General features: G+C 39.7%; 1 protein-coding gene across 3 annotated transcripts; it reads right to left on the bottom strand.

Moving 5' to 3' along the window:
* Positions 1–3229: 3229 nt before the first annotated feature.
* Positions 3230–25075, bottom strand: TRAF6 (TNF receptor associated factor 6). Of its 3 annotated transcripts, XR_009958619.1 has the most exons (8): positions 25032–25075; positions 17355–17681; positions 11464–11614; positions 10722–10880; positions 9714–9785; positions 8849–8926; positions 5134–7951; positions 3230–3429 (listed from the first exon to the last, which is right to left on the bottom strand). XR_009958619.1 is itself a non-coding variant. In XM_062577645.1 (7 exons), the coding sequence occupies exons 2-7, from the start codon at positions 17648–17650 to the stop codon at positions 7070–7072; spliced, it is 1638 nt and encodes a 545-aa protein (XP_062433629.1). In that variant the 5' UTR covers positions 17651–17681; positions 25032–25075; the 3' UTR covers positions 3230–7069. The 3 variants fall into 3 exon arrangements, 2 of the variants coding, with proteins under 2 accessions (XP_062433629.1, XP_062433630.1); XM_062577645.1 differs by having other exon boundaries at positions 3230–7951; XM_062577646.1 differs by lacking the exon at positions 25032–25075 and adding an exon at positions 18564–18624 and having other exon boundaries at positions 3230–7951.
* Between the last annotated feature and the right edge of the window lie 1214 nt (positions 25076–26289).

Raw genomic sequence — 26289 nt, 5'->3', positions numbered from 1 at the left:
TTCGGGGAGCTACAAGCCTTGTCCAGTGATTACAATTAAATTGAGAGAGATAATTAATTTAGCCATAGGATCTTCGATTGCATTTTGATGCTCACCAGCACTCCAACTCTGTTATTCTTGTAAAATATGGTAACACAGCTGTTAAAAAAGAAACAAAATGGCTTATCCTCTCTTGGCTGTCTGCTTTCAGATGTGGATGTGAAGGTGTGGGGGGCACAGATCCGGTTTAAGGAGAGACAGACCTGGGGATGGTTTGGTTTGGACCGAGGGCTGGACTGAGACCATCTTCATTAGGGTAAGAAATAGGCAAAGTTTAATATGCAGCTCCTTTCCACTCGCACTGTTGTCTGAAATGGTCCTGGTCTTTAGCCCCAAACCTAAGGACACCTAAATCTCTCTTCTCAAAAGATACCATCACCTTCTTGATTTGACAAATAAAATTCACCAACTTTGCATTTAAGAACAGAATTAATTGTAGGCACTTCAGTGGCTTGACACAACTGATCCCAAGAGTTTAGGGTAACAGTCACAGGGAGGACTACGTTTGTCTGAAGGCAGAAGAAAATAACAGCAGCTACCCATCACTATGTGCATGGCCTGTAACAGAATCGTCCTGAGTCTGCAGAAAACTCTCTTCTTCAAAGAGCAGGTGAGACAAGATTCATCTCATTGTTTTTTATAGTAGATTAATAATCAATCAGCTAAGTTACATGGAGATTGGTTTCTGTCTGGAAAGTGTAAAAAATAATCCTGAAGATTCACATTTGTATACAGGTCATTATGGGATTTTTTAGCAAGGAGTATCACTTGTGCTTTTACTACGTGGAGAGAATGTAAGAGGTTTTTTTTGTTGTTGTTTTGTTTTATTTTTTTTTTTTGGCCAAACCTGTCAGCATCCCACTGTATTTTGGTGTTAGCCTCTTGCTGCCTTTGATCTTTCACTTCTCAATGTGGTAAAGCCCCCTTCCCCCCAAAAAAAAATTACCAGAAAATGTTTGTATAGCCTATGCGTTCCTTTTGCTACAGGCTGGCATCTCGCTGAGGCAGCTGAGCTGGGGCAGAGTGGCTGGCACCTCAGTGGTAAGCGGTCAGCTCACTCCCAGGGAGCTTTAGAGGAACATGAGGTGCCGAGGGCCTCCCCCCAGCAGCGAAGGACCGGCTTGGCAGGGGCTGCGTGGCAACCTAAATTAACCACGGCCGCATTAGCGAGTGGCTAGTGCCAGCCTGCAATTAAGAGGTGAACAGGACAAAAGAGCAGGCAAGAACAAGCTCCAGCTGTCTTCTGCTGCTACGATGAAACCACTAAACTCGGAAGACTTCACGTGTTGTATTGGCTCAGGGGTCAGAGCACCAGCTGGAAGGGAGGCTCATGAGCCAAGGGCTGGACAGAAGCTAGTAAGGAAATGAAACTCTGGTTTCACAATCTCCGCCTCTCACACAGTTTCAGGTGTTGGTTCCCAGTCCAGCTGAAAGAGAAGAAAAACAAACCACCACCACAGCTTTCAGAGCTATAAAACCAGTGTTTATTGAACAGAACAAATGGCTTCAGACAGCTTCATCGCCAGACAACTAGACAGTGAAGTAAGGCTCCAGGTTTTGAGTGGAAAGATGAGCTTCACGATGCTATAGATCTTAACCTTTATCTGCCCCCTACCCCCAAATACAAAATAGCAAGGTAATTTCATTTCAGCAATATCTTGTATTCTTTCCAACTAGAGAAAATGTGCAGTCTTGAAGGAGGAATGAAAAGTAGAGATGATAATGCTTCTACTAAAACATCAGTGAGGGTAGGCTCAAGCTATGATTACTGCATTAGACCATCTTCTGCTTTCTTGCAGAGAGGGGAGGAAATGGAGTGAATTGAAGAAACACACAATTCTGACTGGATTTTTAAAAAAGCCTTATTCACAAACTGCAAAAGACAGAAGAAATAGCAGAGTCTTCAGGCATTTTAAGACATGACAAGCTTACAGTAAATATGTGCCTCTGTGCTCACAGACATGTAATTTTAGCAAATATGTGAGCAGTTTAACGAAGAGAAATTAAAACTAGAAAAAATCATGAAGCACAGATTCTGAAATTTTGTCTTCCAGGTCACTGAGCTTGTCAGAGCTTGTGAAGGCTGTGGAGTCACCAGGGTCCACTTAGTGCCCAGGCCAGGCTTCCCTTGAAGATGAAGATGACAAGGGCTCCGTGGTGGAAACTGAAGAGGGTAAGGCAGTGGTGATTGTGAAGTGGGTTCCTTCAGTCAGTCTTCCTGCAAGCGTGACCATTTCCTCTGTGAACAGCCTGGGGGAGGTGAGGTGTTTTCTGGCATTTTGGCCTCTCTTTTCTCCCCCCCCCCCCCCCCCCAAAGATACAATAGGCACACTCCATCAACCATTTTACTCATTTCATCCAAACAGGCCTAGTTTCCCTAACCATTGAGTCTGGTCCATTAACCTCCGGTTCTATTGCCTTTTATTTTTTGCACATGGCAATAGCACTCCCAACCCTAATCTGAGATAAAAAGTTCTCTTGACTTTTGTAAAGTGTCTTGAAACAGGCTGAACAGACACTGAATCAAAGGATGCTGAACAAGAGCTTCCGCCCAAACCAGGTAAAGTTTAGCACTGAGTGTATTCACTGGTGATATTATAGCAAGGACTTACCTCCAGGTAAATATCATGAGATTTCCTGATAATTTGAAGGTTTTCAAGATTATACACTTCTAGATTCCTCTTCCCTCCAATGCTGTTAAAAACAAATCCAGAAGCAAGCTGTGGCTGAAAGAAATTAGCAGACTGCCCTGAAGCAAGAACAGCTGTCATCTGAGAGAGGAACTCAAACTCCTGATGATTTCTGATCAGATCCTCTTGCAAAAAGCTTCAACAAATAGTTGTTTTTGTGGCCAACATAATAAGGAAGCAGGATGTGGCCAGATAGGTGACAATGCGGGGTGTTTTTCAGAGCTGTATCTTAAATGACAGCATTGTCACAAGAATACTTACGTTATTGCCATTTACACTAGCTTTGTCTTCTCCTGGTAATGAATAAAGCTAACACTACCCATTATTAAACTACAGTTTTTAATCTTGATAGTATTTGACGGCTGTATGAAACATGATCTCCTTCAGTATAAACCAGTCAACTCTGAAACGCCCAAGACTGAAAAATTATTGGACAGGTCCTGTAGTAGTTCATCTTTCTGAACAGCCCCTGATATGAATGAAGATGCAACATACACTACACAGTTTAATTAGTTTATTTTTCAAAATCCTGTCAGAAATACAGCTGTGCATAATTATAAAATATATTAAACAATCTATTGATACTTCCCAGAGAACAGGAGCACTTCCATTCTGTTCAAATGCAACCAACGCAAACCTTTAATAGTGACCCCAGAATAACCTTTTGTATCAGCCATCAATATATTTGATGAGAAAATATCTGTAAATAAGAACAGGAAGGCCATTTTATTTCATTAGAAGGTTTAACCCCTTGATAGAAAACATGACCAGGCATATCATGAGACCACCGAAACACAAGTCTATACATCTCATGTATCTGATCTTTCGTATATACATGACATAGCAACATTTTCAGTAAAATAAGTTTCCCTGCCCTGCAGGGGAAGACATTCAGAGGCAAAAAGAAAACAGATTTGCAATATATTATACTTGGAAAACTTGTGTCATAGCATCTCTGCAAATACATACACTAAGAATGTCTGACTTTAAATATGTTCAAGACAATAAAAACTTGAAAGATAAAGCTAAGCTACCTTCTAAAATACCTTGAGATCCAATAATGCAGCAAAGTATTACAGTTACAGAGCTAAGGCACTCCATTCCTGAAAAAATGAAACTGGTTCAATCCCCGTATTACTCCAGATTTGCTTTAGGGCTGCATACCCTTCTGCTCAATACACCATAGTATAATGATTTCTCAGAAGAAGAGATAAGATTGGAGGAAAGGAGGAAAAAGAGGCTACTTCACTGAAAGTAAATTTTCACACAGAAACAGAAGCTAGTCTTAAAGTTCAATTAAAGGACAGTAGGATTACATCTGAGATGGTAACAATCTAGACTCAGAAGTTCTTCTGTTAGCTAGAAATGATATTTGTAAGAGAAAGCTCTGGCACTGCACTTCCAGAGTAGTCTGGAAGGCAGAGGAGAAAGAGGAGAGTCAAGTAAAAAAGATGAATAAGCCTTTCATTAACATTTACAATTCATCAAAACAGAAAACTTTATATTTAGTGAATTAGCTGTAAAGGTTTTTCCTGTAGAACTCTGGCATTATAGTAATTTGGCATCAGAGTTTTTCCTGGTAATATTAAGATACAAAACTGGTAAAGTAGCAGCAGTGACTACAGCATTCATATTACTGTGGGTAATACAGTATTATACATGCGCTAGCTTTCTATTTCCCATTGGGTTGTGCTATTGTACAATATTAACCTGATTCACTTAAACCCCTAAACCTGTCACCAAACTGAGTTTCCTCCCAAGTGAGAATCCCATTAGAACTAAAATAAAGCTCAAATCAAACATTCAGCTTCTTGTACTTGCAGGTTTATGATGCAAAACTTCCAAAGGATTAATGCTCTTAGTGGATCTTGGTTATAAACTCTTAGAACACAGAATAGGAGTATTTTTGTTAGTATCACTGAGGCTGAGAGAGGAACTGAGGCAGGAAGAAACTCTCAAATTACAAATCTTTTTCTTACCTTTCTCCTGAAAAAGAGAGAACATTAGTAGTCTTTGAACATCTTCAGAAAAAACAAAAAAACAAAAACAAAACAAAAAAAAAAAAAACAAAAAAGGAGAGAACTATCAGCCTGATAAAGTTTGGAGAACTAAGGTACAGTGTCAAGAACTGACTTCTGTATTTATTGGATCTGGGTTTACATACATTAAAAGTCCTTGGTTAAGAATGGTTTAATTGCTAAGAATGCTTAACTGTAACACTCTCAAACAATTCTGCTAATAGGTTGAGGCTATTCCATGTAACAAACTACTTAAAGAGAGCTTAAAAGACAGTTCTAAAGCATCATCTTTTTGTATTTTGAGTAATATACGCTCACCTGTCCTCTAAGTGCATATAATTAGTCTAAGTAAAATGACTAAAGTCAATGAGACTGTCTGCATTTACCATTAGCCAGGAAGTTCAGGTTTCAGTAGTGGCAATACTCCATTGAACATAATCCCTCTTCAATTAATAGGCTCCATCTGCAAAATAAACTTTATTCAGCTGGATATGATGAAAAAAGTGGTATGTTGCATCCTGGAATTTTTGACCTCATGCAGGTAAGCAGAGAAACCCCCAAATCAATAATATTACAGTGCTCTTTCATTGGCCTTCTATGTATTAAGTATGCACTTTCCCGACATGATGATCCTTTCTGGATTGCTTAGGTGGGTTAGATACCCAGGATGCTTTCAGTATCTTTTCAGTGGCAGTGTCTTAAGTCTTTATGTTGTTTCACTATTTGGATATATAATGGAGTACATATGCTTATGTGTGGCTTAGTTCTTTTTCTGTATCTGTCCGTGTACTTAAGACGTGGAATGAACAATTCCCCCCCCCCCTTTTTTAAGGGCAAAATCCAGAACTTTACCAGCACCATGATAAATTAAAAACTTTTGTTAGCACCAGTGAAATTGAACTACTCAGGTTTGACTGGTCAAAGCTAATTTATATAGCATACACTCAGTATAGAAAACAGTAATACATGCAATTTTAAGAAGCTCATGAATTCTTTAAATAGCACATCTAGTGTTTGGTACATGGGTCAGTATAGAAGCCAGAATTTTCTTCTGGAGAGCAAACAGAACTGCACTCTTACCCTCCCACTAACTGGAAGGCTTTTCTTCCCCTCCAAAATGTTGAGGGTGGCCAGCTCCTATTGTCTAATGTGACAGAGAAATACCTATGACTCCTGGATGTTGATATGGCCAGCTGTCCACTGAGAATTAACAGGAGACCATTGTATGTCCCCAGAATACCATGGACTCACTCGAACAGATGCAATTTTAGGTCACAAGTTCAACTTTGGTGCAAATTCAGGTTTGACCAACCAGGGTTGGGGGAGAAGAGTCTGGAACACTTCATCTAGTTAGTACACACCTTTGCTTGTGTATCCACTCATAACCTGAAAAATGTCTAGCACTAGAAGGAGGTCCTACCAGCACAGAAATATCCCATTCTAATGCTAAACAGTCTCTCTAGCAACACTGATTGATACTGTTGGCCTGGAATACAAACTTACAAAAAGATTGCTCAAATGAAGAGAATGCTTTCAGGAGTGCTTTCAGACCATCCTACATGTTTCTTCAGTAAACTCAACTCAGAGTCATTTAGCCTTCTCCACAACACTACCACACCTTTCAGAAATTCTAATATCAACTCTACATCAACATGCAACTTCCTGAAGCTAGCTTCACAGGAGAGAAGGGTCACAGCATATCTCACTTTAGGTGATGTTGGCAAAGCCTTAATCTGATTTAAGATTTCAAGAGAAGCACAGCCAATTCAAAATTCTTGATGAGTCAATACAGAAACCATCTCAACCCCAAGGCAAATCTTCCCTGGGTCCTGTAAAAAAAAAAACAACCGCCCCTCCCTAAACCCTCAACATTATTAATTTAGCTATTTCCCTGCTACAGCATAGGTACAGCTATACCAAGGCACGGAGGCACAAAAGTTTATAGGTCTTCTCTGATATGACTTTTGTTTCACCAAGCAGAGATGTCCAGGTACGTCAGCAGGATTCTTCTGCGGACAATTAAGCTTTGATTATTAACAACACTTCATTTAGTTAGCTTGCTCCAGAAGTAGCTTACTACATTAAGAGACGATAAGTAATATTTAAACACATGACCCCAGAGGAGAAAAAATACTGTGTACCAGCAACATCAAGTTCTATTCAGGTGAAGGTCAACTACGTTAGCTTGCAAACTGACACTGATTCAGACACTGAATTTTATGATCTTTACACATTCTGTCTACATAAACCAGGAAATATGTTTGTAATCCATGGCTGAAGAACATGACCAGAGGCTCCATTCCTTTGGTTAAGACTTTCAGGTTAAACAGCCCCATCAGTACTGCGAGCTTGAAATCCTTCTCTGCGGAGACTATTCAAGTCCAGACGTGTTAGAACCTCACAACGCACCAGAAGAGTATCATCCTTTACAAAGGTTCTTTGCTTCAAGGTTTGCAGGTGCATGAAAGTCACATAACCAAAACCTTTTGGATTGCGGTGAATTGTTGGTCTCTGGAAGGCTAGTAACTCTGGCTTGGCTTCCATTACTTCTTCATGATTCTGCCTTTCAGGTCCTTCTGATTGATCCAAAATGGAAAGTCGTATTGTGCCTTGGAAAGGCCAAGGCAGATGGCTGTCATATTCTCCTTGCATAGTGTGAACAAACAGAGATATAAAGTTAGCACAACGCTGAGCATTTGGTAATTGGATGTGTAGACGCAAACACAGCTTATAACCTGGTTTTCCAGTATAGAAGCCAGGACTGTGCATCACAACAGGTCGCTCCTCTTCCTGGGCTTTCTGAAGTCCACTGAAGTTCTCAATCTTCCAGATATAAATACCATTACATTGTTGCGCCTCCATTTCAGTAATTCTTCCCTCCAAATTTCTGATAGTACGTTTGAGTTCTGCCATGTGAGTATTCTGAGTCTCCATTTTAGCAATCAGTTCTCTGATTTGGTGATCTTGTCTTACCAGACGACCTTCCAACTGCTGAATAGTTTCTTTGAAGTTTTCGACTTCTGGATTACAATCGTATGGGGCATGTGAGCCTTGGGAGAAGAGAGTAGGCTCAAAGGGTAGGCCATTAATAAAGGGTACAGGATTCGTAGCTGTAACACTGATACTTTGAAAACTCTGAGCCATCATTCTCATGTGAACCTGAGTGAACTCTTGCATATGTCGTGCCAGTTCATTCCTCTGCATCTAGAATTTAATGAGATATAGTATTAGGACTATGTGAAACATTATCTTCAATCATAACTTAAAAACTGGCTCTAAAGAAAACTAAACTACTGTTTGTTTCTCACTTCTATTATGGGAGAGAAATTGCATTGCAAATCAAGGACAGACAATGTGATGAAGTAGCATTTTACCAGTGGAAGGTGCCAAATTTAAGATTACTAAATAAAACAAACTGACAAATGAAAAGAGAAGTGCAAATTCCAGCACACAATTACTCTTTAACTCAGAATAGTGGCATGGTGAAAAAGTGTTAAGATTCCTTCAGTGATAAACTTATATTCAGTATTTCTTCTGTGTTCTAAATCAGCATTGTATTCCCTTCATTGAACTGCTGAAGTGACTTCAGAATACCAAATATAAAGGCTTATGAGAACTGAAGGGGAAAGGATGAATTAAAAAATTCACTCTTAGAAAATGAACAACCACAATGAAGAACATCCAAATAAAATAATTTTACAATTCCATCAAATATTGAGCATTCTCAAGTTTCCTTCATGGAACTCTAAGAACAATGAATGTATTTGGTCACAACTTTACAAGAAATGTTAGAAGAAGCTACTTTATTGGCATGAAAGCTGAGAATATACTCACAGATTACCAAAATTAGTACATCAAACTAATCATCAACAGAGACTTTTTTTAAAATTTGAGAAGGACTTTTGGAAAGCACTATATCAGGCCAAGGGGGAGTGTTTCAGAATTAAAAAACAACAACAACAAAAAACCTCAAACCACCTAACCAGACAAAATACCCCACCACTCATCAGCCCAAATACTGATTTGTAAATGACAAAACAATAGGAAAAACATTTTTAAAATGCAGAAATCTGCAATTAATGATTCTGATAAAAAGCTTACCTTTTCAGGACATCCAAAGGCACTGTAAAAACATGGTACGGGAGCAGTAGGACAATCATTATCATAATGGTTTGGCATCTAGAACAGATCAGACTTAGAGTTAATTTTTGCATCAAGAGTATTCTCTTACAACATTCTAAAAGAATAGCTGCATGGACACTGAATAAGCATCTGAAGTCAGATCAGTTTATTCTGGTATCGTTTCTCAAAGACATATGGAAGTTTTGAACAAAAAGATTAGCTAATGAAAATAATAAGCTTTAACACTTCATTGCCTTTGTTCTCACATTAGGGATCAGCAAGTATTCAGGTTTTCTTGCTGTGATACAAGCCTTTTGTTTCTAGCTTATCCTCAAGCTAGATCACAGTTCATTTCCTTCCTGTCTGTAGCTCTATTTTCATATATTTTAAACTAGCTGTCTCTCGTAATTATCCTCTTCCCTCAAAAGCCCAAGTTAGTTCAATAGCTCTTAAAGACTGCGTTTTCCAGACCCAATTATCTCATTGCTCTGTTTTTGCCTTTGTCTTTACTGAACTCAATCCTGTTTTTTCAGATTAGCTTTCCAATTTCACCATATCATTCTTTATCCTAACTCAGGTCATTAGCTTGGCTTCTATCCTATCCAAACAGAGCATGAATGAGAGCACATGTGAACAAGAGCGTGTGAGCACGTGTGAGAGACCAAGTGAGGGCGAGCACGAGAGCATGAGTGTGTGCGAATGAGAGTATGCACAAAGAACAGAGCAAACGAGGTATGTTTACTAGTAAATGAACTGTTTCTTCAAGTTTAATCTGAGGTTAAATAAGCAAGGTAGATATAAAACATCTGACTCAAATAAGGCCTAGAGAAAGGTAGTTTCTTACCTGCTCTCTGATGAGCACAGTATTGCAATATTCGCAAAAGACATTGGCTAGTGGACAGGTTTGGTCATGAAGCTTAATCATCAAACAGAAAAAAAGAAAGAAAATAAAGAATTAATAATATTACCTCCAGATAACTTAAAAGAATGCTGATCATCTCTGATGAGATGATCAATTTTTATTTAAATTTCAAATTTTGTATTTTGCTGAATTTAACTGTGGAGAAAAAAAAAAAAAAAGACAATCCCTTATTCTGTGTAGCACGTTTCCTATACCTCCTGTTTTTGTCCTGGTCTCAATACTAGAAATTCATAAAGATGCAGAAATTTTACTTCCTAAAGGTCTTATGTTCCAAAGGTGTCCACACATTTCTGAATTTCACATTCAATGCCAAGTGAAATATATTAAAGGATTTTTTTTTCCTGGTATTGCTGGAATGTATGAGGTATCTTTGAGAATTCACAAACATGATACCATATACTTACAATAATCTTAAGAATGCTCGTGATAAAACACATCCATTTATGGATAAAGAAACGGAAGTTAAAAAGGGGACAGGCTGTGCCCAGCCTCACCCAGGTAAAAATATAGAGCTAGGAGAATTCAGAAGTGATTCTTGTCTTGTGTGTTAGCAGATTCCCCCCAAAAGATGCATTCCTTAACGCATTCTTTCTACCTGCAGAGAGGTGGAACAAACTGTAAATGCAGGATATTGTCCTGTTATTTTGGGAGTAGATATTGCCCTCTCTGATGATCAGGCCAAAAATCAATGGTTCTTACACCACAGCCTCTGGACACCACAGGGTTCCCGAGAGCGATGTGTTCTCTCTCATAGTTCTCTCCCCAGATTTCACCTGTTCTAGCCAAACACCCTGGAACTCACAGCTTCTCACTTGTGCAGCACAGAAAGTTCTGCTAGACAAAAAACTTTTTTTTTTTTTTTTTTTAACTGATGTTGCATTTAAAGCAAAAACACATGAAAGGAGATGAATGACACACTTGCTTAAGTACCTCTTTAGCTTCGTAAGCCATCGATGTAGCACAGTTTGGACAACAGACTTGACGCCTAGGACACTCTTGTGTCATGTGCTCTTTTAGGTGGTTCTTCTGGAAGGATCCTTGGCACTGTGGGCACTCCACAGTGGAGAAATCGCACTGCAGCTGGTGGTCCTGAACATGGGCAAAAGAAGGATTTGATACTACAGACAGGTACTAGCCTCTCAGCTGTCTAAAAGAAATTTAAACAACTTGGAATCTTTCCTTCTTGCAAGCAATCTTTATGGTGACTTTACTAACTAATGGCCTGGAACTGCCCCACTACTAAGATGAGGACCTTATTCAGAGCTTTAACAATGCTCTCAGGTAAATTCCATTGTATGATTACCATTATAACAATGTATTATTTTCCAAAACAAGTAATTATTTCATCTAATATATCTGACTGCTTTGAGGGACTATTAAACTGACTTTACGGAACTTGTGTGCAGTACAGATAAAGTTGATGAAAGGCAAACAAGAATGACCTGAAAGACTAAGCTGTATTAATATAATTTTTCATGCACTATGATGTTCACTTGAGAATGACCTAACTACAGGTTACACTAGTCTTAAAAAACAAACAGTTGTAGGCTTGAAAGGACCATATATTGAATCAGATAAACAGGTATCAGGTATGACTACCTATACTAAGTTACTTGGATTTTTACTTTGCCTAAGAAAACATGGTTCCATATTTTTCAAAACTAATTCTCACCTCTAAATGCCTCAACTCCATCTTCATACAGCAGCCCTTGTTGGGACACCTCACCGTTAATGAAAGGATTTCTCGTTTAGCGAAGTTGTCAGGAAAAAGTTGATTTTCAAGCAGAATTTCATTGTCTACTGGACATTTATGACCAGCATCTCTACAACGCAGAAAACAAAAAGATGGAGACAAGGAGAAAGAGAATCCAATTTTTCTTTGCCCATAATTTAAAATGATTTCATACAATCAAGACATTCATGGTCAATTTGTAACACATGAAGATAATATTTGAAAATAATGGCATGTATGCAGCAACTATCAGAAATTATTCAAAATAAATCAGAGAAATTGCTAATACTCACGTTTCACTTGAGGCAGTACTACTGTGATCGCAGTACTGTTCTAATTTAGTAATTTCTAATTGGACAAATGTCCTGCTGGATACTCCAGAAATAAAATGGAGGATGATAGAGAAAAGCTGAGAACTTAGGGTCCCTTTTCAGTAAATACTTTACACAGCTCAGACATCAGAGAAACAGCCCTTTAAAGATTCTTGGACCTTCTCTCCTTTCTTTTGCACTTTACATATATTTCATTTTTTTACAACAGCCAAGCCATTCATACCTGAGAGAGAAGGCAGAGAAGTCTTCTCTTTTCCAGATTAATTTAATCTATTTGACAGAACTTTCTATAAAACCGATTTCCCTGTCTCTGTTTTAAAACTATTGGATCAATTGGTTCCCACTCCAATCTGTGTATTTCTGCACAGTAAGAATGACTAAGAAGGTGACATTAAAACTATGAAATGGCACTGGATATGGGATCAGGTACAGTATCTGATGCCATCTTAACAGCAAACAGACTGGATGTTCAATGCTAACTGGTGAAAGTCTGGAATCTGATGGTGAAGCATAGGTGCATGCAGCTCACACAAAGGAAGTAACAGCGTGTGGCGCTTTGTCGAGTTCTGTTGGCCTGCACAAAAACACGATAATCATCAGAAATGGAAGCAAAAAGGGACCCTCCCCAAATTTTTCTTAAAAAATATCATCACATATTAGCTCATTTCTGAAAGCAGTAAGTCAACATACACAACTAAATCATATAGTTAAGGTGCATAAGGGATCAAAGTTTCTGAGCTACAGTACTAAGTGGAAAATAGCAATAATATGGAAAAATATATGGGGTGGAAAAAACTCAGAGAGCACTTGTGGTGCAAAGATCAAAGGCCAGATCATTGTTTCTGCTTGCAATGGTGGAGGGAAGCAGAACCTAGTGGGCTGCGGAGGACAGGAGGGAATTTGTGTTCTCTGTTGGATAAGGAAATAATTGCTCAGCAAATACTTTATTAGCAATGCTGAGAGAGGAAGTGGGGGGAAATGTTAGACTTTAGAAAGAGACAATGAACTTCCTTTCCAAGGCTTTGCTCTTAAGAGCTAGTTTACCACAAACCTGAGAGTCACTCTCCTAAACAAATGGAAAAAAGAAAATGCTAGCACACCATTTCATCTTGTAGCTCCCTCAGCAGCATGCTGATCTTTGCTACAACCCAGAAACCTTCCCCCAAGTCTCAGGCAAACTTCAGGAAAGCAGTTGTTACAAGTATAATTTGGTTACAAATATCCTACTCAGAAAAGTTTAAGAATAGTTCAGTATGCCTCTTGATAAGAAGACAGCAGCCTTACTTCTACATGCAGAAGTTAACTACATTTAATAACAGCCAACAATAGATTAATTTTAAATAAAGATAACTAGATCCCTAATTTAAATGACTAGCAGTCTGGGGTTAAAACAAGAATGTTTAAGGCTGCTTAGATCTAACCACAAAGAAGATGCTATAAATTTCCTCATCACAGAATTGAGTTTATGCACTTCAGTTCTAATTTATATTGCATATTGTTATTCCTCAGTGAAGGCTTTTCTATGCTGGAATTATTCAACAGGGTTAGCTGTGTCATCCTCAATGGCACCTGTGAAACAACGATAACTTACTCTGAAATACAAAGAATACTCAAGTAATTCCACTGGCAATTAAATTATAGATATGGAAAGTAAAGCCAGAATAATCCTCTTTGAAAAAGTCTGTTCCATGTTTTTAGCAGCTGAGCAGTTTAACCTAGAAACAAAACAGTAGGCATACACCTTAACCGCAGTCATGCAGGTTGTCTGATGAACTGCTCACACCCAAGGCTCTCTTGGCTGTCCCTCCTCAGCTCATAACTCTGCTCATCTGATAACGAAGGGTCTGACACTTTGTGAGCCCTGCTACATGCTCTAGGTTAACGTTGATGTAAGACACAAGAGAAGAAAGACTAGACAGAAATTTAGTTAGCTATTGCATCTGAACTTAGTTCTTCTAAATTTCCAACAAAATATTTTGCAGATAGAAATGCATGTAAACTATTACTTGCAGTTACTTAGGTAGGCAAGCATCTTTGCTACTGTGACTGGTTGAGTTTTACAGAAAGCTTTACTTAAAAAGATGCCAAGGCTTTCTAAGAAGCAATCACTTACTGTGATCAAGTCCATCTGGACTAATCATGCCCTGCATGTGACAAGATAAAAGCTTAAAAAAGCTTTTTTGGCAATTAAAAACATTTAAAAAAATACTTCCTAGTTGCAGGCACAACTTCCTTCAGTTTGGACAATTACAGCCAATACAACTGTGTGCCCAAGCCACAAGAAGGCTGAACAATTAGTCAACAATTACTTGTCCAGTCTGTTACCATTTAAATTTTTCAATCTTGGTGTTCATTCAGAGCAGACAGTGAGAAAATGAGGAAGAAAAACAAGCAATTTTCTTCTTGATCAAACAAAGGCTGTGACAAACCCTTAATAAACAAATACTACTTAACAATGCAAAAACCATTCTCCATTCTCATTTTATTTCTGCACAAGCTTCTCAATGACATATGTCAATATTGTACTATAGACACTATATACCCCAAATTAACAGCCCAACCCATGGATCCCAATTAAGCATCCAATTCAGCCCTTCCATTCAGAGGAGTCTGGCACTTTAAGCACCCTGCTCTACTTTCAACAAGCACTCACTCAAACTGCACTCCAAAGACTGATTTCAGTGGGGGATGAGGCAAAATACTAATTAAACATCTGAAATATTACAGTGATGATTTATAGTCTTCAAGATGGGGGAAAAAAAAAAAAAAAAAAAAAAAAAACTTGCCACCTGGTTCAGTATTCACTGAAGTAGTTAACAATATCCATAGAAAAAGTGAAGTAGAAAGAGGAAAAGGCTAATTCAAGTAAAAGCTTCTGGTTATTAACACTGTTGCAGACTTGCAAATGCTCTGGTAATTTAAAGCGGAAGATCAACCATTTCCCATGCCTGAGGTTTAAGAAGGAAGCTTTTCTACTTATGAGATATGTTACGTTAGCAGCACAAACTTACTGTGGTTCCTCACTAAGTACTGTGGTAAATTCTAACTCATGAGCATAATTTTTCAGCTCATCATCAGAAGCAGTATTAGAAAACATTCTCACTTTAGACACTAAGGTTATGAAAGGGGACATAAGGTTACCTTTGTTGGTAACCTTAAGTTTAGTTATTCTCTCCACCTCCTTTTAAATCTAGGAATTTGGTCGTCTTTGAAGTGTCTGGTAACTAGACATTTCTAAAACTCAACATAGTAAAGCACTGACTAATTTACTTTTAGAATTTACAGATATCATGCTCTTATGGGAACATGAGTTTAAAGATTTCTTACTTTTTCTTTCTGCCACAAATTCCTAAGTTAGAGAAACAGATAAAAATCACTATTGCCAAGAAATACTGCAAGCTCAGAGACAGTAATTAGGGTCTTCTAAAGTTAATGGCCTTCATCAGTACAAAACCTACTTCTATGCTTACAAGCGCATAATATTCTGTCTAATAAGCTCTTGAAAGAATTTAGGTTGGAACATACAAAACAACAGCTAGAAAGGGAAGCCTTAGTTTAAGCTGCTTGTGCCTAGGCAATAGGATACACACAGTCTTGGCTGACAGGTTTAGTGTTCCTTTCATCTTATTTTGTGCACCAAGCTGACTTGCAATGCAATTGGGCAAGGCCTGACTATTTCTTGCAGAAGTAGTAATGTCGTGAATGGGGGGGTGGGGGAAGGGTGATTTCATGATACGGTTAGTGGAGTCCTGAGCATGTCTCAGCTTCCTTAGCAGATCCATGGGACAGTCACTTTTCACAGATAAAATGTCCTACATTTTCTGGATAACCAACTTGCACCCTTTTCTCAAAAACGTTGATTAATTTAATGTCAACAAGAACTGCGCTTGCAAACAAATGCAATCAAGTTTTGCATTTTCTAGAGAGGAAAACAATCTGCTTTTTTGCTATCCTAAGTAGGAATGTAAAATTAAGTTCATCTTTCTGTACTCAGCTCTAACGCTTTCCTTCTTGATCTAAATGGGATGCCATGAAGAAACATTATCAGCGTCAGATACAACAATGACAGAAGCTACAAAGAAACCCACAAAACCACAAAATACTATATTCAGAGACAACATTTGCCAGCAGGCAATTAATTTATGTGAACAGATTCTGAACTAAGGGTAAATGGAAGTTGAAAACAACTACAGACAAATGGAATGGAAAACCGATCAAGAAAGCACTATCCATTCTGCATGCTAAAAAAAAAGTGCCTGGGGAAAACAATGCTATAAAGGCAGTGCTGAAAATAATTTCATGATATTATGCACAAAAGTATGAAAAATAAAGATGAAAATTAACTAATTTTGGCATTTGCTGATTTAAGTATGCAGCTTCAGAGCTCTAAGAACTGCAATGATCTTATAAATATAGCACAGTAGGAGTATTTGAAAACAAACAAACAAACAAAAAACTCTTAATTTCATTATGATGGCCTTGCACAGAATTCAAACTTTAGGTTCATACCAAAGAATGCGACATTTGAGCTAAGGGAGAAACTGGTAAGACAAAATCTGGCTTATGCTGAGGAGAAGAGTCTTACAGCATAATATATAAGCTGTCAATGTGTTCTATTTCTTCCTGACACTAGTGAGACGATGACTACTGTATTCCAGGTTTGTGGGGAGCACATTCTATCTGCTACTGAACCTTCTTTCAAACTCTTTCAACCACTCATTTTCACCAGCTCAGCCTCTTCTTGTCTTCCAAAACTCATTCCCACTCCCCTGCCTGCCACCTAAGTAGCTTTTAAGTAAAGCTACTTTCTTTCCTTCAGCCCAGCAAGCAAGTACGTGATTACTAGGGGAGAACAGAAAGCAGGAATTGCTGCATCTGCACCAAGAAACCTTGCTGTCTGTGGTTACCAAAAGCAGCAATCATAAAGAAAGGCCAGCTTTTATAAACCTGGGTTAAGGTGGAATTCATCTGGAGGATTTGGCTACCAGATTAATTTTTTTAATTTAAGATTTGCTCAGTCAAAATTTTATACTCATAACCTGGGTGAGTTTGTATAAATGGCAAAATAACCAATGCTCTTGCAACCTCCACTGTGTCAAGAACTTGCTTTTTGGGTCCTTCATAGTAAGATTCCACAGTGTGCTGTCCCAAAAGGATTCTTTTATGAATTTGCTTGTAATCCCTTAGATAAAACAACTTATTTACTCTTAAACAAGTTTTTAAGAAAGAACACTAACATACTTATTTTCAGGTAGACACTTGGCCAAAGTAAGTCTGGCAAAATGACAGATATTACTGTTTTATTAAAACTCATGATGTTTTGACTATACATGGTGCTTATTAGACAGCATATTTAATGAATTATAAATTGAAGGAGCAGCATCACAATTCACTGATGTGCACCTTAAGAAGTTCTGTTCAGTTTACACTGCCTTTAAACTGTCTTTCTTTGGCAAGTGAATTTCTTCTTAAAAGCAATTTCTGCAAGTTTTTCTTTACCTTATTGATTTGACAATGCAGCCTTTGCAAAAGCGGTGTCCACATGGTGTCTGCACTGCTTCCCGAAGAGCCATCAAACAGATTGGACATTCATATTTGCTTTCCAAGGGCGGATCAAACTCCACATCATATCCTTGAGTTTCCTCTGAGAAAGAGCTTGGAGGGTTTCCAGTCCCACTGCTGACACTTACACTATCTTCTTTCACTCCAACACTGCAGGCACTGGCCATGGCTGCACAGCAGCCACTTTCCAAGTCTCGGGCTCCACAACTGTTACCACTGTGTAGCAGGCTCATAGTAGCTAATCAAGTATCACTCAGAAATGCTCTGCAAGATGACAAAAAGATGCATTAATTTCAAATATTCTAAGATCTTGCTTTCCAATGAAGAACAAGTCATTTCTACTTCTGACTAGAAACACTGGAACATAGCATGTGCTGCAGATATGGTTCTACTTAGGATCAATGGTTTTGTTTTGCCCCGGTTCCTCTGTTATATATCTTTTTATGTATCTTATGATACATAAGAAAGAGCACTGCATCGTGTCAGCCAAGTTCAAACACAAACATACATACCTTTCTGTGATCTCCTTCACCTGACTACCTAATTTCAATAAATTAAGGAATATTCTCTTTCCTGGCTATGTTTACTCAAAATGTCTCTTTTCCCTTTCAGTATTATTTACTTCTACAGCATTCAAAGATATTTGCATGAAAAACATTGTACAAAGACAAGTTTTATTGAATGAAAATAGCTCAATTCATATTTTCCTTGCAACGAATAAATGTTATTTAACATTTTTTGTATAGAGGGATTTGTGGTACAGGTTTCAAGTTATTTGATAAAACTGGTGTAGGCGCAAGCCCCCAAATAAAACACCACTCCAGATAGCCAAAACAAGTAGATGCTGTGCTGTAAATACAATTCAAATATATAGCAATGCTGACAACATTTTAAAACTGTCAACAGGACTTCGAACTGAGTCAGAGAGAAAGGTAATATTTCTACAGCTCAAAAAACTATCTCCAAATTAATAGTATGCAGATGACTTTCTTGCTCTCCTGTCTTTCTTTCAGTATAGTTTGGAGGGTGGATAGGGGCCATGTCTACAAGAACAGAACACAGAGGTCACGTTTCCCTGAACAGGAGTGAATGGCATAGCAAGGCTAGTTTTTAAAAAATTGCTTACAAAGCAGATTGAACCCATACCTGTGAAATGAGTAAGTGCTGGTGTCCCAAAACTAATGGTTCTACACAGAATGAGGGAACTGTAGAGAAAAATTTAAACAACAATTTTGTCATTTTCATAAACATTTTCTTAGTTGAGCCTCCTGCAGTCAGTTTTCTACAAATGACACTACCCCGAAACACAGAGGCTATCTGGAGGCAAAGCGCCAGGACTGAGGGCACTGTGAGACGACTGAGGGTTACACAGTCAGGCACACAAAACTAGCTGCCCATCAAGCTCAAATTTGATCTTTTGCACAGACAGTGGGAAAATATGATTAATCAAGAACTGATCTGTAAGAGTTGCTGTCCTGCAACATTACTACCTGCAACTTACAGGAAGGTGGGCAGGGAGGGGGCGTAGAGCTGAAGGAGGAAGGGTTAAGGTGATCACAGCCTCAGGGAAGTGACTTTCTTCTTCCTTTATCAGAACTCTAACATAATAAATCATTTTAAGAAAATATTCACAAATAGAAGGATGATTTGTAGGTTGTTTTATCTGGCTATTCATTGTAAGATACCCCAAAGATTAAAACAACAGAAATGCTGATCACGCAAAGCCTCGACTAGTACTTACTGGAAATATACTTTGAACATATGCATAACTACAGAAATGCGCTTTAGACCACCTTCAGGCTAAATAACTTTAATTATAGCAATACCACCCAAGCATGTTTGAGTTGTTTTTTCTTTCTAGTTAACCAGGAAAAAATGTAGATCTATCAAACAAAAAACAGGCGAAGTTACTACATTTAGGTCACTTAAGAGCTAGAATCATTACAGAACTTTTATTGTATGGTGTAAATATGTAACTTTGCATTTTGTAGAGGTAGGCAAAGCCATGAGAAATGGCTTGCGGAAGTGCTGTGTTCCTAACAAATACCATTGAGATACAGAGTCACAACCCACAGTCTGATAATTTGGGGTTGTATTGAAGCAGTCAGCAATGCTTACTTTATACAGAAATAATTCTAGAGCAGAGCCGTCCAGAACTTTATCCAAGGTGTAAAGTTACTTCTGTTCTTTTTCTCTGTCACCCATATATTATCCCTACACGTTATCTAGCATAGTAGGCTTTATAGTCAAGGCTCCTAAGTACAACAGCAATACAAACTAAACATCAAATAACTTCTCAGCAGCTGCTTGAATCACAACCCAAGAACTATGAACTTAGTCCCATGGACCTGAGCAGCCCTGAAAATTACTTAGAACGGAAACAGAAGAATCAAGAGAGAGAAATATTTAGAAAGATGCTCTGTGAAAGAAAAGATTTTTGAGATTGCCATAGGTAGGTCTTCTTTCTCTGGAGAAAAAACTGTTTCCATGATTAAACTAACATAATTTTTAGCCGACAGCAGCTGCAGACAATGATCAATCCACAAGCTATATTTCATGAAAAAAATCACAGGAACTCAATTGGGGCCAACGGAGTAAGAATGCTGGTATGCAGGATACCAGAATCCACAGGTCAATCCAGGCCTGAAAAATGCACATTATTCTATGCCACAAGGGGGTACTTAGTGAGACTAAGAAAGAGAAATACATATCTCATTAGCACAAAGGAATTCAGGAAGTAGCAAGGAGGAAAATATCATAACTTTCCCCAAATTCAGCTGTTATGTTAATTGCAAAGTGCACTGATTGCAAGTCTCTCCCCTTGGACTCCTTCTGGAAAAAAAAATATCCTATCTGAAATACCATTCTTATAAGGAAGAAAACAGGATCTGACTCAGTATACTCTTAATAGCTAAACACTCTTGTAGATTTAAGTGCTGTGCAAGTGGTGTTCTCTTTTCCCATTTACACTGTTCCTACAGACAGGAGCAGCTATGTATATTCAGTTTATGGAAACAAAACTCATACCAGACTCATTTTAATGAATGAGTCAGTGCAACCAGTCAGCATCCCACTCTCATGCAAAAATCCCCTTATTCAGTGATGTACTACACTCTAATGTGGAGCTTTTTGTCTGTATATAAGCAATGGATTCACAAAAATGAGTGTGAGCATCAGTCTCCTCTTTATAGATAGGGAAATGCAGGGACAAAGATGCAATTTAAGCAAGATGATTAAGAGACGAATTTTGAATTCTGCTCACATTTTAAATGGAATTGATAATAGGATTCCTCCTGCTACTCAGCTCTATTTCACCTTATCTATGAGGGAAATTCTCCTCTCCCCAAACATATTTATCAGTGTGGGGCAAGGCACACGTTTCCAAATCAAAATCCACAATGCTGTTGCTCAGACTAATAACCAAAGCCTGATTACTCCACCATAGCTTAAAACAATTCACTCACAAGTTGTAATTATTTTAGTAGGAATTTTCTGTTTCTTGTTGCATTTATTTTTTTTTCTCCAAGTGCAGAAGCACAGATTCAATCTTCACGTACAGAGCAGAGATACAGCAAAACTAACTACTGAAGAGTGTAATTTTAATGTAGATGACAGGCCTTCCACTTGACTCAAGGGAAACAGACACAGGCAGAGCAGGCAATCTGTGAGCCTACTGTAGCAGTTTTACATGTTCTCCTCCTGGGGAATTTAAAATATTTTCAGGCTAGAGGAGGGTCAATTTAAGAATAAAACCTGCTTGGTTTTGTATATCCCAAATTTCATGTCAACTCGCTGCACTTTCTTTTTGATTACAGATTATCAGTAAAGTAAAACTTAACAAATATCCCCTGAAAACCACATCAGTTTTTCTTCCTACTGATAATAGTTATTCCTCTTAGTCTGTGCTGAACAAAGCTGGTCTAGTTAAACACAACTATATCTATACACAAATATTAATTTATAACATCTTGCCATGGCAGAGGCTTTAGAATTTATCCATTTCTTTGACATGGGTGGTGTGATACATTAAGCACTTCAGTAGCCTGTTCTATGACCTTTTATGTCTGGACAACATCAAACCAAAGAGCCTTCACTTCAAAAAACCCTGAAATTAAACTGGAGCATTACATGGTGATTTTTCCCTTTTTTACTGTAAAGCTTTGCAGACAGAGCACATCTGAAAATTAAGTTTGCTAATGCACCTGAAATGCCCTTTCCTTGAGTTAGGAGTGGTTGAGGAGGCAAACAGAGAGTTTGAGTTTGCAAGTACGGTGCTTACATTCCTCTCCCCAAGTCCCGGGGCCCCCAAACGCTGGTGCCTCTTCCCAAAGCAGTAGCTTTGTATTGTGTGACAGCAGAAAGGAAGGTGCTTTCCAGGCCAAATGGCAACAGTCAGTATTTGTTTGATTATCATAAATTCTGCAGAAACCTGGAACACTCCATCTCTAAGGATTCAAAAACCAGACAGGACACAGTTAAGACTATAAGGAGCTTCCATGCTCCTCCTCCAACTTTTAAGATCAAATCAAAATAAAACATTTCTTCAGCAAGTAGCCTGTGCTATGGTGCTATTTATTGTGTTGCATTACAAAGTGATTAGGTTAATCAGGCCAGAACAGCAAACTCTTGCAAGAAAAATGTACCTCGTGATTCACAGACACACACACACACACAAAAAAAAAATCAAACCAGAATCTCACTAAGAAAAAAAAAATCTGTATTTTAAATTACTGTGTGCAGTGCAAGTCCACACTCTGGCTTGTAAAGTCTCATGGTATAACAAAGTTTAAATGAAACTTTTACAGATTTTCATGCTCCACCTAGGAGTTACAGTATTAATCCATAATTTTTCTAAATCGAAAACTTATCACTGGTTCCAGAAGATACCTTCTGACTGCCTGGGGAGTTAGACTTTAATTAGAATAAAAGGAAAGGGCTAGGAGTACACAATTTATTCTGTTTACACTGAAATACAAAGTGATATTTTTATGCACTTGGCAAGGGTGAGGGAACACCATACAGAGTACATTAGCTGCTGTAAAACAGAACTTTTTGAATAACAATGGGTAATATTAAATACAGTTGATTTCCACATTATCTCTTTCTAATGAAATTCATACTGAGTAGCCATATAAATAAGAAAATTAATACAGAAGACTACTCCAAGTCCCTGTCCTTATTTAAGTTCCTAATTAAACTGCTCTCAGCCTGGCTGCTCAGAGCCAGCAGGGGGCAGTGTCTTCAACACCACAGTAACGGAACTGGCAACATTTTTCTTTTTCCTTCTCCTGCCTCATTAAGAACAGCTTTGCACACACAGATTTCTGGGTCATGAGACTGACAGACCAGTGTAGTGACTTTGGATGATTTATTTATGAAGCACTCTTGCAATGCTTATTCCCAAGCATATTAGCCAATACTCTATTGACATCTGATAAGCACCATGCCCAGCGGTATCTGCACAAGCTACATAACTATCATCAGCTTGGCCCCATCTGGGGAGAACCTATAAAGTGACGCAAGTTCACGTTAATTAATATGCATAAAATATTTTCATTTCAATGCTATCAAAAGGTTAGACAAGTAAATGCAATAGGAGATTCAAGCAGAATTGATAATTGCAAAACAACAAATTGTTTTCTTGTAAATGTCTACAAGCATGTTTCAAACATTTTGTTGAGCTATCAACTTTTTTTAACGCAGTAACTGTTAAGACTTCCATGTCTTTTGGCTAACCACTACAATTACTAGTTTTACATGTGACCTCAAAGACTTTAAATAAGAATTCGCCATTTGCTTGGAGAGCATATTGTCAGTCTTATCACATACACATTTATGCGCTTAAGCTTTACTTAAGAGACTAGATGGTGGTATATTCCCAGTTACATATATCCCTTTTAAGTTCTCCTTAAGTATTTCAAAAGGACTTTAACTGTATTGAGCACTAAAAGTGCTATATATTCTATTTAACACAAAAATATTCCATGAATTTTTCCTTGCTAAAAAAAAAGAAAAAAAGGAAAGCCCAAATCCTTTTTTCAATTAAACTTCTAGAGACATTTCATTAAAAACTGTTCAGTCAGCAAATACAAGGGAAGTGCTATTAGTGAGAAGAACAATCCTCTCCTCTTTACTTTGGCAGAGACTTTTGCACAGTGGGCCTGTGTAGCAAACCGGGAACACTTAGGCACATTGTGCCTTTCCACACGCCTCAATAGATCTGCTGAGAATTTAAGATGCTGCCATAATGGGGACAAAGCAATCATTAGGAGAGAAAGCAGTTCAAACAGAAGCAGGGAGCCTTCCTCAGACACAGGGTGACTCAAACTAGATGTACTGATTTCAGCAGGACTAGACATACAATCCAGTTTGAGCACACATGCATTGCGGGACAAGAGTCAAAGCTGGAACTTGATAAAAACCTTGGTGGCTCTGCTTCACCTTCAGAAAAGCAGTATGGCAATGGACAAATGTCATTTCAGTAAAGCAAGGCACAATCTCTTGACTGGAATTAATTACTACATGTCTCAACAAGTAGTCAGCTTGTACCTGGCATTAGTAAAATAATCTGACATCCTGGGAAAATAAATAGTGAACTAAGCACACAGGCCAAAACTGAGTTATTTCTCCTTTTCTGTTTACCTTATACTTACTTTTATTTTCTCTTTGACATGTATGACACTTAGCATCTTGTATGATCACAGCCCTGATTTTTTTTAAAAACATTTGCTTATCTGAGCAGCACACAATAGCTACAGAAAGTTATTTTTCTTGACATACTATATTCATGGAAGTTCAACACATGAAGAAAAAGCATGTTCATCTTCTGACTTTTTAATTGTGAAGCTCTAGCAGCACAACTATTTAACATGTGTGTTTTCCTTTTTAAAGGTAGTAGCACATTTTAAAATAGTTACATTGCTTTAGCTGTTTGCCTTCAATGGCACTTGACTGAGCTCTACGGATCTGCAGCTGCTGCAAAAGGAAACATGGGAAGTGCGATGCCTGCCATGAAAGTTACCCGAGTGCCGCGATAAGCACGCACTTGGGGCTCTCTTCTCCCCACCACAGCAGGGGAGCGAGCTCTGTGGGCCTCTCCCACTGCGCAAAGGCAGCGCTGCTTGTTCGTAGGTGTCACGCAGCGAGCGGCGCCGGCCAGCGCGCACTGGGGACTGCGCTACACGAGCCGACCCCAGGGCAGGGGTCACTCTGCCGCCCTCGCCGCTCCCTTTCCTGCCCCTCTCTCGCTGCAAGCCGCAGCTCGCTCCTTTCCTGACCGTCCTCTCGGCAGCAGCGCGCACACCACCGCGTCCGCGCAGCTCCTGGGCAGCTCCGCCGCGCCGGAGCTTCCGAGGCCGCGGAGAAGCCTCTGCTCGGCCGCAGGGGCCGCCCGCCCCGCCATCTCCGCCGCAAGCCCGAGGGGCTCGGCGCCACCTACCCAGAACCGAGCGGGCCGCGGGCTGCTTCGGGGCGGCGCCGCGCGGCTCCCGCCCCCCGCGCGCCGTTTCGGTTGCGGGGCAGCTCCCGCCGGCCCGGCCCGGCCCGGCCCGGCCCGGCCGCCCTCCCCTCTCCTCCCCAGCGGCGCGGCGCAGCCCGGGCCCAGCCCGCACTCACCGCCAGTCCCGCCGTCGCCGCCCGACGCCACTTCCGCCTTCCGCGCGGCGGGGCGGGGCGGGGCGGGGCGGGGCGGAGCGGCGGCGGCGGCGGCAGCGCCCCCTGGCGGCGCGGCGGGCGGCGGCGGCGCCGCGCGTCCGCGCTGCGGGAAAAGCCTCTCGGGGCGGGGTTAGCTGCGGGCGATTTTCCACTCCGGAGAATTATCCCACCTGGGAATGAAGCCCCGGTGCTGGGGGGAGGGGGGGAGTGTGTGCCTGGAGCCCCCGGCCCGGCCTTCTCGCGCGGATCCGTGTTTGGGACGTCTTCACCGCCTCCGCGCTTCGTCGGGAGAGCGGCTGGTCGGGGCTGCGCGCGGCGGGAGCGCGGAGCGGCCTCGCGGGAGGCGGCGGCGGGGCCGCGGCTCGGAGCCGTCTGGGTGGAGAAGGCGGGACGGTGTGAACGCGCGCCCAGCGTCTGCGTTTCACAGCTCGCCTTCCCCTTGTCCTGGAAATGAACTGTTTGAACGTTTCCTTTGTTATCTGTAAAATGAAAAAAAAAAAAATCATATAAATCCTTACATAGCTTTGTAAAACAGATACCCTTAGCTGGAGAGTTATCCATGGCTGAAAAATACTTTTTTTGTAACAATGTGTAAGGTAGTCAGAGCACTGACCTCCAGTTTATTTTGATTGTGAATCCAAGGAACTTACCAGGGGAGTTTATTGCAAATCTTAATGAAATGACTTTCTTCAGTGTAGTTTCCAAATCTTCATGGTTTATGGGATGCTTAGGCCCATAGTCATATGTCTTAATATCTGCATCATAACATAAAATAATGCAGAAAAGCTTTCTTCCACTTGGTGGTGCCAGTTGCACAGGGAAAAAAATTCCAGCAGTGAATCCGTGCCACTCAAATTATTGGTCAATCATGCTCTTATGGATATAAAGCACAGCTGAAGCTGTAGCAACCTAAGATCAATTAAAACCTTTACTTGCCTGTGGTATCCCTAGAAGATAATAATTCTTCAAGGTGATTTCCTAGGTTGAAATAAAGCATTTGACTATGCTTACATACGCTCAAGTGGCTTCTCTGATAACTGGGTTGCTGCCGCTGTAGTGCTGGCTTGTTTGCACGGGAGCTCTCGCTCCTGGGAAAGGTGGCAAGTAGCCAGCCATTTGGCTGAAGTTTCAAATAAACACCTCAGAGGGAGAAATTTGTTAAACTACTTCTCACAGAGCCCCAAATCCCTCAAACCAAACAATGCATATTGTCAGTGAA

This window comes from Rhea pennata, chromosome 5 (genome assembly GCF_028389875.1).
Source record: "Rhea pennata isolate bPtePen1 chromosome 5, bPtePen1.pri, whole genome shotgun sequence".
NCBI classification, from domain to species: domain Eukaryota; kingdom Metazoa; phylum Chordata; class Aves; order Rheiformes; family Rheidae; genus Rhea; species Rhea pennata.
This window is presented reverse-complemented; position numbering and strand designations above follow the sequence as displayed.